A 13388-nucleotide genomic window follows, 5' to 3' on the forward strand; every position below is an offset into this window, starting at 1 on the left:
TACTGATTTAGTTTTAAATAAGCTATCAGCCTATATGTTCCAGTATCCAGTATATGCTAATAAGTGCCATGAAAATGGAATAAAGTGAGTAACCAATATTTTGCCAGATTCAAAATGTCCCCTAATGAATACATAAAATTTACACAATACATTATCACAGGCAAAATAGTCTTCTTATTTTTCTCTTGTTAAGAATCATTCCATATGAAACATACATCTAAAATGTTTACTGGACAGTGTTTCTTTATAATACAATGAAGTTAGTAATGAGCTTAATGAATGTAATAACTACGCAGTAATGCCACATAAAACAGTTATGGAACATAGTCTTTTATTTAATGTTGGATTATTTCATTTTGAGGAGAAACTTTCACTGCATACTTTCATTTATTAATGATAAGCCTTCTACTCTCAATGTGAAGGATAACAACACAAAAAAATATTTCAGTTTTAGACTACTCAGGTGAAAGTATCTGAATCATTGAAATTGACAATATTATGATAAAACCTTATTCTTGGACTTATTCCCTTACTCATCTATGTTTTCCTTTCTTTCATCCTTTTTACAGTCATCAATTCTGTGTTTCATTCAAGCTATTTTCTTAAACCCAGACTGGTTTTAAGACACAAGTATTTGATAAAAAATTCTCTGGCAAACTCCTTGTGGTCCATCAGGGCTTAAGATGATTGTCAATTTTTTTCCTTTACAGCACACATCTTCTGTGTTACTACTAGTCATTAGTTTTCCTGGCTCACCTGAAAACAGCTCTGTCAGTCTCACTGAGCTTCCCAGGGACACATCCAGTTCTCCTGAACAATTCTCAGGAGAGTTTCAAGGGGTACTTAGCAAGCTAAGATTTGCTAAGCCCTCCTATGTCTTTAAGTTAGGGTGAAAAAAACCCTCACCCAAAACCATATTCATTGATTTGAATTCATTCTTGTCCCAAGCAGTAATAAGGTAAAATGCAAATGGAAGTATTTATTCACAGCATCCAGTATAACAAGTCATTGTTAAGGAAGTGGGCAGAGGAAAATCATGCTGGATCTAATGACTTTAAATAAGAAACACTTCACACTGCCTCTCTCTCTCTACTTCTCCCCACTTCTGAACCCTTTTCCTGTAGATTATGTTAGCTGTTACAAATAATCTCTTATTTCAAATGTTACATAAAGAAGAATTTACACTTTTCATGTTAAACTGGATAGTTCTTATTTAGGAGATAACCTGGTCTCACTTATCAAGAATAATAAGTATTGTTTCACTTCATTGGTATTGTAAATAGTCTAAATTGTTAGGCTATCGATCCCTTCTTAAATTTTGTTGAGTTGTTCCCTATTTTATATTCATCTATAAATTCTTCCTTTCCCAAGTCATGACCTCCAGCTCCATTTCACTTTGCTTTTCCTGTGCTCCTGACACTGAATCTGTGCCAGCTCTGACTCGTTTCTCTTTCCATGAGCAATTTAATTCACTAAAATGGTACACCGATGTCTCAGCTGAAGAGATTGGTGAGGAGAAGATAATTTTCTTCCATTATAGACTTTAAATAAGATCACAGAAATTCCAGCAAGAATCAAAGCTGATACATGTAAGGAAGGGCACTAAAGAAGCAAAGGATTAAGGAAGGAGTTAGTAAATGCAGGAGGAAGAAGAGAAAATAAGATGACACTTATTTTAGGCAGCAGCTGCTTATCAGAGCATCTCATGTCTGTGAAACTGCAGCCACAGTATGCATGTTTCAGTGTCAAACCCTGTAGCACAGCTCACAAAGCTACACATTTTCTTACAGCTAATGCAGCTCACTGCTTGCTCTCAATTAATACCAGAAATGGCCTTGACCATCCTGGTGTGACAGTGTGTCTGAGGTAATAAACCTCTGACATTATTTTTTTGTATATCTATACTAAATGTAAAAATTTACATATAGAATAGAGACAATACATGCAGAAAGACTATATATACAGACATGCATAGACATTGTCTTCATTTATTTGTTGCAATAATTGTACTTTTAATCTTGAAAAACTAACTCTTGTTATTTTGTTAATTAGTGAGTGATGATCCTTGAAAGTTCTTGTTTGGACCTTTATCTACAGGCATGCTCATAGAAATATTTAAGCTAAGATGATTGCAAAATGGAAGATAGCTCTCAGCGGAAAATTAGGGTACAGTTTTTGTTCTTCATTTCCTAATCCAGATACCTTTCAGGGAACCTCATTAAATGTTTGTCCTTTTTTCAGCCACAATAGAGTTAATTTTTTGCAGTCATAGTAGGGGGCAAGGCTGTGGTTATGTCAATGAGGTTTATGTGTACCACAGGGCATTGCTGAGGGTAGGAATAAGGGACTCGGGCTTCCAAAAAGAAGAGTGTGGCTTCTGGATGAAAAATCTGTTGGCATTGTCTGCCATTGTTCATTGCCTTCGGGTCCCCATGAGCATATTTGCATATGAATCACCCTCTTTTTTGTATATTTTGCTACTATTTTTGCTGTTACTGTTCCTATTTCATTGCTGGTTTTGGTAAATTGTTCTTATTTCAACACATGATCTTCACATTTTGTGCCTCCGGTTCTCAACTTCATCCCACTGGGGTGGGAAGGGAAGGAGAAGGGGGGAGCAAGTGAGCAATAGTGTGGTTTGGAGTCTTGGTGGGAGAACTAAATTGGGGAATATCATTCCTAAATCATGACAATATTTGACACTGCTTTAAAAATTAATAAATAGATAAATAAATACATCTAGAGAATAGAAATACTTATGTGGTTAAGTGAATATAGAAATAGCATGGTAACTGATGCATGATAGACTGTTGAAGTGCTTCTGTGTTTTTTTTTTAATCTGAATTAGTCCTTACAGAGTGTGCATTTTTGAATTTTGTTTAGACTTGATTAAATTAATTTTATGCTATTTTCATGTATTTTTGAAAAAGTTATATTGCTTCAACTATCTAGATGATTGGGTTAATACAAAACAGGGAAAGTAGCTAAATTAGAAGGATAAGGGTAGATGAATCAACAAAAAACCCACTCTAATTATTTTCTGCATTTTCATGAAACTGAAGTGTCACTAGTTTTTATAAGAAAAGATTATCTGTTTGTTATAGTCAAAACAATGTCAAGAAAGGTAAAAAAAAAAAAATATTTGGTTTATTTCTTCAGACAAAATCATTACTTATTTATTTTATTAACAGATCCAAAATCAAAACCAAAATTGCATCTCTCTAGATTAGTTCTCTTAATTAAATATAAAATAGTTTTGTTATACCTCAGTTTGAGTCAAACAATAACTACTGGAAAATCTTAACTAGAGAAAAAATATTTCATTAGCAATCCTGTTTTTGTAATAATTTTGATAAAGAATATCACAATCTCTTGGTAATGCAATAGACTTCAAAGCACTTGTTGCTTCTATATCTGACATACTAAACATACAGAAAACATTAATCCTTCAAGCCTGCATGGAAACAGAATGTCTTATTACTTGCATAAACAGTAGATTTGTGTCTGTGTAAGGAAATGATGGAATAAGAATAGAAATTAAAACACCACTTGAAGTAGTATAACATGAAAATGTTTGCGTCTCTCAAGGATCAACAGAAAGAGAGTTTCCTCTGCTGTCTCTGATCCTGGAACAGCCTGGCTGCCTTCAGATTTAGAAGAAGAATAGCTGGGGTTGTTTAATTATTTCTCATTACTTCTTGTAAGATGCAGTGTTTGCCAGCAGAGGTGTAGTATGATATCAATATAACTATAAAGCTCTCAAAATATGTCCCTTTAATTCTTTATGATTCTGGAACAGGTACAGGAATTCCCTGCAAGTCTATCTTGTTCAGTAGAGCACAGTGAAAAATCTAGTATGCAGAAATTTCAGCCTTTAGGTTCCATGTGCAATTCTCATTCTAAGCCCTCAGGTAAACACAATATCTTACAGTGTTATTTGAAAACTTATTTTCTGTTTGCTTCTTTTCTTCCCACAGAATTACTATTTAACATGATACTGAATGTTTGATACTCAATGAACAAACAGCTATTTAATGCTTCCTTCAGTCCCTTTCAGTGCATGGCCACAAATACTGTTAAGCCCAGAACATTCAAATACGTCACTTGTCCAAGTGACACTTGCCAGTTTCAACCCCCTGATCCTAGAAAATAAAGCCCTGGCTGCCATCAGTACAGGAGATGAAAAGTCAACACTCCACAAGTCAAACCAACTATTTCCAGAAAATGCACAAGTAACATTATTTATACATATGTATGTGTTTGTTCTTGAACAACATGATTATGGTAATTTAGACTAGATATCACTTCTATCCAAGGCTAGGGCAGATTTTTAAGATTATCTGTGCTAGGTCTTAAAATCAGTTTCAAAAATGCATTGCATTTTTCATAGTGGAGGCAGAATACAAACATAAATGAAGAATTTCATTTCTTTTCTATTACTTCCCATACAATATTTTTTTCAGCTTAAAGGAACAGAGAAACTTTCAATATTCTTTTTATACAGCATTGGGGAAATCCTTAGTAGAGATCAAAGTATGAAATCTTGTAAGGAGAACTTTGATATTAAGAAATATTGGGGGGAGCTTTATCTTATCTGAATAATTTGTCTGATACAAAGCAGTTCCAAGCCTTCATCTGATTTTAGATTTAACACCTAATCTGAGCTAAAATTACCTATTTTTATATGCGACAGGAATGAATACTATGTATGTGCACTTGAAATAAAGGTAACTTTACCTTAGTTGCATCTTTGGTTTCTTAGCAACCTACCAGCACAAGTCCTGCCTTCATTCAGTATTTCCTGAACACCTCAGAACAGGTGTGTGCTCAGAACATTTCCAGTGCCTGTTGGGACCCTGTGGTTTACACAGCTGCCTACACTGATCCCATGAGAGATCAAGGGAGCACACATCAGTCATGGGCAGAACAGCTTCAATATGGGTGTGGTGAGGCACTGGGACAATATGACTGTGGTGAGGACTGGTTGCCCACAGAAGCTGTGGAGGCCCCACGCCTTGGAGTGTTCAAGGCCAGATTGGATGGGGCTTTCAGCAGCCTGGTCTAATGAAAGATGTCCTCGCCTATGGCAGGCAGTTGCAACCAGATGATCCTTAAGGTTCCTTCTAATCCAAACCATTCTACCATTCCAAGATGCCATTATTTTCTGTTGTTTTAAACTTAAATAGTACAGATTCTTAAACAGAAATTGATATGAAGGGCTACTGTTCAATTTACCAATATGGACATAACCAAACTGCTAGCTTTCGGTAAATATGAAACTAATATATAAAGGTAATGTGTAACAGTGAAGGCTACACTGAGTCAGAGGAAGCACACGTGGTAACACCAGCACACACACAGGCACTTAGCCACAAATTGTGGTACGTGATGCACCTCTCTGCTGGTAGAGCTCAGAGGAAATTGTTCTTTGTGGGAGGGATCATTCCATGTGTAGAATGTGACCCTGAGTATCTGCTGGGCAGTGGTGTCCAGCCTCTCTGTTGGTGAACTAGAGCAGCTAAATTGTAAGCACATCCACCAGCCATGCACTTGCACTTTGCATACCAAAAAAACAAACAAATCTGTGTTCTAGGGACCCCTCCCCCACATTGTCTCTTTTGCTGTAGGTAAAATATTCCAGTTTGTGGGACTGGAATCTAACTCTCCTTGGCATTACTGATTTTTATTTTTTATTTTCTTTTTTATTTTCATGCATATAATGTTCCTAAATTTTTTGTTTAATTTTAATATTTACTGTGTGATGGAAATAGGTTATTTGTCTCCTATTTCATTATTAAAAAAAAAATTAAAAAACCAAAACCAAAACAAAAACAAACAAACAAACAAACAAACAAAAACAAAGAAAACCAAAACAAAGCAAACCACCTAGTGGTAAATAAGGAGGAAAAAAACCCCATTTTCATGTAATACCTCAGCTTCTGTGTGAGGTACAGATCTGATGGCTTTATCAATTCAGGTGATGATTTGTCACTTTCATCAGTAACCAGGTCCACCTCTCTCTTCCATACAAAGCTTTGGTTGCTGATCCTTTAGAAATTCCACAAAAATTATCAATTAACATGTAAAGAGGAATTTTACTCTGTATCCACAAAATTTTCGATCTGCCATTACTGGAAACTCTGAATTTTTCCATAGGAAGTCCCACATACACAAGATGAATGCTACAGAGTGAAGTACTTTGTGTAGGAGCATCACTTCTGATGTCCATATGTTAGCCACAGAATTCCCAGATAATGCTCCCAGAATTTCTTTGTTTTTTTTAAATTTGTGTACTCTAACGAAGAGGTTTTGAAAACCTTACAGAAAAAACCCCACCACTGTGCCATACACTGGTTATAACTTTCTTCCAAGAACCACTAAGGTTTTTTACCCTTTCCCACTTTCTCCAATTAAACATAAACAGCATTGCTGTTAAAGAACATATTCCTATCTAGAGCCAAGTTTATGAAAGAAATCATGCAGCTAAATTAGAGATCTGCTAAAATAAGTTGTGTAAAATACTCTCTCAGTGTCATTTTCCTATTATTTCATAGTATTATGGGGAGATTTGAGACTGTCTAGAACCTTGTGGAGTTCACACAGACATGAAAATGTCTTGTGTAGTGTGTGTCTGGGAAATATCATACTTTCATAATGATATTCATTTAATCTTTTATTAATGTACAATGCAATTCATATTATAATTTAATATTTCAGCCTAGAGTTTTGCCAGCTTTGAAATTCAGAGTTCTGGATGTACTAGATAGAATGTTACTACTTGTATGTTTCTTTTTTAAAAGAAAACAATCCCCTAAAACAGCGTTTCTAGAATGTAACTTTATGTACTTGGACAAATTAATTTTCAGTTCAGTGATACGAACTACAGCCTATGTGTAGTCAAAACATTTAGATTTAGCATATGTTTTGCCAGTAACTGAGATACTAGCAAAGATATATTCTGTATTCCAGATATGGTTTTATTTTTTCCTTTTAGTTATATCACTGTGCTTTCTATATGCTCACCCAAATTCTAAGTAGATTTGAAACATAAAAGGCCAGTTTGTCCTTAGAAATATTTATGTTCTCTAAAATAGTCTGAAGTGTGTCTGAATAAAATATATAAAATGTAAAAGTCCATCTGAATGAGATTTAGAAATTTACAGGTGTCATTGTTTTAACCAACACCTTTAAGAACTATTTAATGCCATGTCTAAAATGAACATTGTAAATCTTGTAAAAGACCAACCCTTTTATTTCCAGTCAATACTGTTTTTAAGTAGGATTTGGGTTTCCCTTATGTTGTTAACAGGTAGATAAAGGAAATGAGATTATAAATAAAAACAAAATTTCTCTGATGTAGTTTGCATGGTTCAAATAGAATAGAAAACATTCATTAAGAATGACTATATTTCAATATTTTGGTCTTGTTCTACCTCAGAAGAAAAAGGGATTCAGCCATATTTCTAACTAGACTTCTCCAGAATCATTATTGTTTAACATGATGAGTTTCCTAGTGATCTGGAATATTTAATGAAACTGATATCTCATACTGTGGTGAAAAAAAGGCATCTATTTCACTATACTTATTAATTTTGGAAGGAGACCAAATCCCATTTCAGTTTTATTATTTTTTAGCTCCAACAATATGTACTGTGTTTACTCTAGTACTGGGAAATCTACCCTCACACAGATGATATCTTAGCTGGGAATTTCTGATATTCATCAGTTTGACTTTTGTTTCAAGTAATCAACATTTTTGAAAAGGTGAAACCTAATTTCATGTACTTCTCCATAGTTACTCAGGAAAAAAAATATAAAATGGTAAAATTTAAAATCTGGAGCATTGTCATGTAAAACAAAAAAAGTTAAAAAGGTTTACTATCTAGTAAACTAAGACATGAATTTTCATCATATTAGGTTCTCTGTGGTAGCTACTCCGTTAACGAATGGTGTAGTGTAATGAATGACAGTGGAATAACCCAGACTAGTCCAAGGGCCTGTTGCCTGTATTAGAAAAATTCTTCATGCACTTTCTTCATATCCACAGTTAATGCAAGTTGGGTAGCCTGCATTCAGATGTGCTTAGATTTTTTTTTTTCCTTTTTTTATTGTGGGTTGGACTTCATATACATAAAATCAGTTTTACCACCATAATTATGTACCAATAATTTACCACCCAAATTTAAAATTAGATAGCATCCATAACCCTTATTTAACACTTCTCAATACCTGAGATTTGGTTTCCTGTGAGGTAGCTACCACAACAGGGAGTCAGATGATCACATGTTGTCATAACTGAATAGGATTATTTTTTGCGGAATGGTTTGACATGTGCATGCACACTCTCTCACAAGACTTCTTTTCTCCTTTAATTCATGAAAAAATAGTTTGGAAATACAAGTTTTAATCATAAAATGGATAGCTGTAATGAGAAAAAAAAAACCGTCATATTTCTCTCAACATAATAGTTACTTGATTAGTAATACATTGAGATTACATGACAGCAGATCATTGTGTTCTAATATATTTTGAGGTTTCAGGGGTTTTTCTCTTTTAACTGACGTACACATGATTTTTTTTTTCCTCATTAATTTTAGATTCTTTTTTCTTTTTCCAGGTTGAGTGGTATGAATTTACCTTCTCCAGTTATCAGCAGTAAGAACTGGTTACGACTCCATTTTACATCTGATAGCAATCACCGACGAAAGGGATTTAATGCTCAGTTTCAAGGTAAGAAACCTATACAAGCACAACTAAAAAAACCTTTGCCTTTAAGCATCACTAAAGTGGTGGTGGAATTTGATAATTGTGTTTAAATATCACAATCACAGTAAAAAGCTGGCTCATATTACTACTGTTCTTACACTGAATATCTGCTTTCTGTGTGTGATCAGACGTCTCTAGGGATTTACTTTCAGAAAAAGTATATGTGCTTCACAATGCAGTTTGCTCTAAATATGTATTTGCTTGCTCACTTTTTTCATAATAATATTTTTGCTGTCAGTCTGATCCTTGCTTTAAAAACATGCCTGGAATGCAACTTGCAGAAAGTCAATTCTACAAAAAGGCAGACTCCCATCTAAATATTGTCTTCCTTCATTATTCAAAATCTAACTCTTATCCAGAAGTTTTTATTCATGGTTTGGAAATTTGACTCAACCACAGTATAGTACAAATTATATTTCAGGCTCCTGTATATATATGCATATACAACTTCAAAAGAAGACAAGAGGATGTCAGTGTTGCTGTCATTTCTGCTTATGTTCATGTAGATACTTTTTAAAATGCAATTTTTTAGAATGGATTCATTATTGATTTTTGTACTTTATAAATCATTACTCAAAATGAAAGACATGATAGTTATATTGAAAATAGAAAAGCTTCTTAATTTATCTGTGCTTTTAAATTCTGCACTCACATAAGCTGTTTCAACCCTTTTACCCCCCTCCCACAGCATCAAATCCTTTAGGAGTTTAGACATCTCTGTTATTTTTCCTGAAACTCTGGGACCTCTATAATTTTTAAAATGACAAATACACTGCAATGTCTATATGTTTCTGGTGACTATGGCATGCACGTCCAACAAAAGTATTTAATATACATAGTTCTTTTAGTTTTAAAAATATTTTGAATATTTCAGAAAAGAAAAAAATCTGAAATTTAATTTCATTTTGCCAACTCAGCATAAGATTGTGATCCTTTGCACTTACAACTTACTTTTTTCCAGAGTTTATGAAGGATGCATATATAATACCATTGCTGGGGACTATGAATGTAAATGCACTGCTTATGTTAGCACTGTGCCTTAAGCCTGTTAATTGGGGTCTACAAAAACAATGTGATTCATCCTGCTCATGCACCAGAAAACTATGAATCCACAGAATAACAAGGGGAACGTTTGGGATGATGTAACACACTGGAAAATGGCTTTTGTTCTTCCTCAGTATATCTTATCTCTAGACAAATACTCACCAAGTAGTTAAAACTTTTGTGAAATATCTGGGGAGATCATTATTTCAGATGTGTCTCTCTTGATCTGCATAATATTGGGTAGTATTAGAAGAGACCTCTGGAGTTTATCTAGTCCAGTGTCCTTCTCAAGGAAGGGTAACCTAAAGCAAGCTGCCCAGGACTGTGTCAGGTGGGTTTTCAATGCCTCCAAGATTAGAGACTCTGCAGCCTCTCTGGGCAACCAATGCCCTCAGAGTAAAAAAGGTTTTCACCTATTTGTTAGTGGGATTTTCTGAGTTTCAATTTGTGCTTATTGCTTCTGTCTTGTCAATGGATATCGTCATGAAGACTCTGGCTCCTCCTTTCTTACACCTTCTCATCTAACAGGTATTAATGCACACCAATAAGAATCCACCCATGATGCCTCCAAGCCTTCTCTTTTCCAGGCTAAAATATGCCAACTCTTTGAGGTTATCCCTTATGTTTTTATTTTCAGAAACTTATTTCTGTTAAAATTCAACAGCCTTGACATAGATTTCCATCTTAGGTACTTCTCTCAAGTTAAATAATTATTTGAACTGATCATGAAACAAACAAAAAAAAGAAATGTCAAAAAAAATAAGTCTTGTGACATACATGACCTTGTTTTCAGGCACAAAACCTAGCAGTGAAAGGATGCCTCCAATGTCTGATTGTCTCCAGACACAATTCTTGTATTTGTCCTCTGGGCAAATCCCACATTGTAGTCTATATGACTATGAGACCTCCAAGAAATATTTTACTTATGGGCAACTATTCCCAATAGTTTAAACAGACTGTTTCAGAGTACACACATGGAGTTGTGATTAATGTGTTGATATATTGAGCTATCCTGTCTTCGAAATATGTAAAATAAATATATAGGCATTTTCATGTAACAATTTAGCACTCACTTTACTAATAGATGAGTCCCCAGTACCAGACCAAACTGAAGGAATCTTTGTGACTGTTCTAATTTCCCAGAAATTCTAAATCTTGACCAACTGTCCTCAGGGCATTTGGGACTCTACTTTCTAATGTTACTTAGACTGCCTTCTCCTGTTGCTGCTTGCTAGAAAGAATAGTTCTTTCAGTCTGTGCTGTCTCTTTGTGACTGCTTGCTTGGTTCATTCGTGTGTGTGGTGAAGATGCATAATTGTGCTGCACAAGAATAGTCCATTATTTCAGGGAAATAGAAAAGTCAGTAATTTTAATTGCAGTCCTTAGATATTAAATGAAAGCAGTCTTTATACTTTATGAGATAGTAAGTTATTGTATTTTAGATTCCTTATATAGATTTTTCATGGTAGCTGTCAGGTGTAAATGCTAGTCACAAAAAAAAACCCACAAGATATTCTGCAAAAAAGGGGTAGCTTGCCCATTTGCAGATTTCATTTCATAAGGACTGTGGTGGGTTGATGTTGGCTGGATGCCAGGTGCCCACCATATTAGTCACTCACTCCTCCACTTCACCTGGACAAGTAAGAGAAAATGTATTGAGATAAGAACAACAAAGTATCACTCTCCAGGTACTGTCATGGGCAAAGCAGACTCAACCCTCTCATATTCTCACTCCTTTCTCCGGCTGCTAGTAATGCTGCACAGTGACATTTTCCTTCTTAAATATGTTATCCCATTGCTGATGGATAACCTTGGCCAGTGACAGGTCAGTCTTGGAACCATCTGGTTTTGGTTCTATCAGACATGAGAGAAGCTCTGGCAGTACCACTACCCCCACAGAAAGCTGCCACTCAAACTCAATACACAAATATTCTTTTGATATTTTTATATTTTTAATATAAATCTATTTAAATCTATTTGTTCTGATCTCACACACCTCTTGTGGTTTCAATGGGAATTAGACTAAAATGGACTGGAGTTCCTAAGTCCTGAAAGTCACTGCAGGTAGAGCTACTATACAGGGCACACAAGCATAATCACCAGCTTACATGCAACCATCCCCTGCCATTATTTTATTCCTATATTTTTGCGTATCTGTTCCAAGCCAATTTAATCCATCCCTTTTCCTGATGCTGGTTCCTTTCCTAAATACTCCATAATTAGCCTTGTACAATACCCAAATGCTCTTTCGTTTTACTGCACAGTGATCTCTGTATCCCTGAGCGGGGCACCTCTGAGATCTCTGGAGTGGCTGGAGTGCTCCTAGAGTGAGCTGTGTCCCAGCCCTTGGGGCTGGGTCTCACCGGGGACGGCCCTGGGGAGGCTGGGGTGGAGGTTGGATCTCTGTGTTGGTTCCCCCCTTGCTCAGGACTTTCTGCCTTCTGCACTTGTGATGAATCTAGGGTGGATGTGGAAAGGCCAGGGTGAGGTGCCTTTTTTCTCACCCATCCACCACCATGTCCCTGTGCTCCTCTGTGTGTGCACGGGTGAGCTTTTTATTGCCCCACTGTCCTGGCTACGGAGGGGGAAGGCCCTGCACCCATGTGGTCAGGGTGGTTTTGGGGGCCAGAAAAGGTTAAGTTCCCCCCAAAAAGCACCTCATTTTGCCTCTCCATTGTGGAGGTTGCTGGGATCAGCTCTGTCAGGATCGTCCTCTGCTGCTGCTGCTCATCCCCATCCTGTTTCTCTGGGACATGGCTTGCAGACACGGTAAAGCCACTGTGTCTCCAAGACATGGTGCTGACCAAAGTGTGACCACTGTGACCACTGTGTTGTGGGGTCAAAACCCCAGCAGAGCCAGCCCCAGTGCTGGTAACAGCCGTGTGGAATCAAGCCCAGCTTCTGAACTGGCAGCATGGCATGACACAGATAATCTGGCTTTCAGGGTTTTGTCCACCATTGATTTCTGTTGTCTTGGACTTAGGGACAGGGAAAATCAACCAAAGGAAGTGGCCACCATCTTGTCTTTGTCCCAGGGGCTGCATGGATGTGACCTATGGGGAGCGTTCCCCATCCTGTCTTTGTCCTGGCAGCCACATGGAGCTAAGTCAAGGTGGTGAACTCCTGTAGTTTGTAAAGCACCTTCTCTTTCTTATGCTTTTGTTATTGATATTGTTGCTGTTACCGTGTGTTCCTTATTCCATTTTTTTTTTTTTTTATTTTTGTTATCTCAATTTTTCTTTTTGTTATCATAGTCTCTGTCTTTATCCTCCTGTTAACTGGAAAGGGTGAGGGGAAGGGGAGTGGCTTATTTGGAGATTAATTTCTGTCTGCTGTTAAATCCCCACACTAACCTAGCACATCTAGCAGCATCACTGGCTTTTCAAAAGCAAGTCAGTATGGGATGTGGCATAACAAACTTCTTTGAGCAACAATGGGATAAAAACCTTTTTTCTTTTCCTAGTAAGAACTCAGATTATGAGACATTTTATATAGTTAGCATACAGATCCTTTAATTACTTTCTTCCCCTCATATCAAATTAACATCATGTTTATTATCATTTTACCATAGCTATATT

At 36.2% G+C, this 13388-nt stretch overlaps 1 protein-coding gene across 1 annotated transcript in view; it reads left to right on the forward strand.

Annotated features, from left to right (window-relative positions):
- Positions 1 to 13388, forward strand: part of CSMD1 (CUB and Sushi multiple domains 1) — a 1065588-nt gene that overhangs the window by 672809 nt on the left and 379391 nt on the right. Inside the window, exon 6 of the mRNA XM_014251392.2 lies at positions 8618 to 8730. Within this exon, the coding sequence (XP_014106867.1) occupies positions 8618 to 8730 (113 nt within the window). The remainder of the gene's footprint in view (positions 1 to 8617; positions 8731 to 13388) is intronic.

This window comes from Pseudopodoces humilis, chromosome 3, assembly GCF_049639895.1.
Source record: "Pseudopodoces humilis isolate 2021_Gansu_Grassland_sample_001 chromosome 3, ASM4963989v1, whole genome shotgun sequence".
NCBI classification, from domain to species: domain Eukaryota; kingdom Metazoa; phylum Chordata; class Aves; order Passeriformes; family Paridae; genus Pseudopodoces; species Pseudopodoces humilis.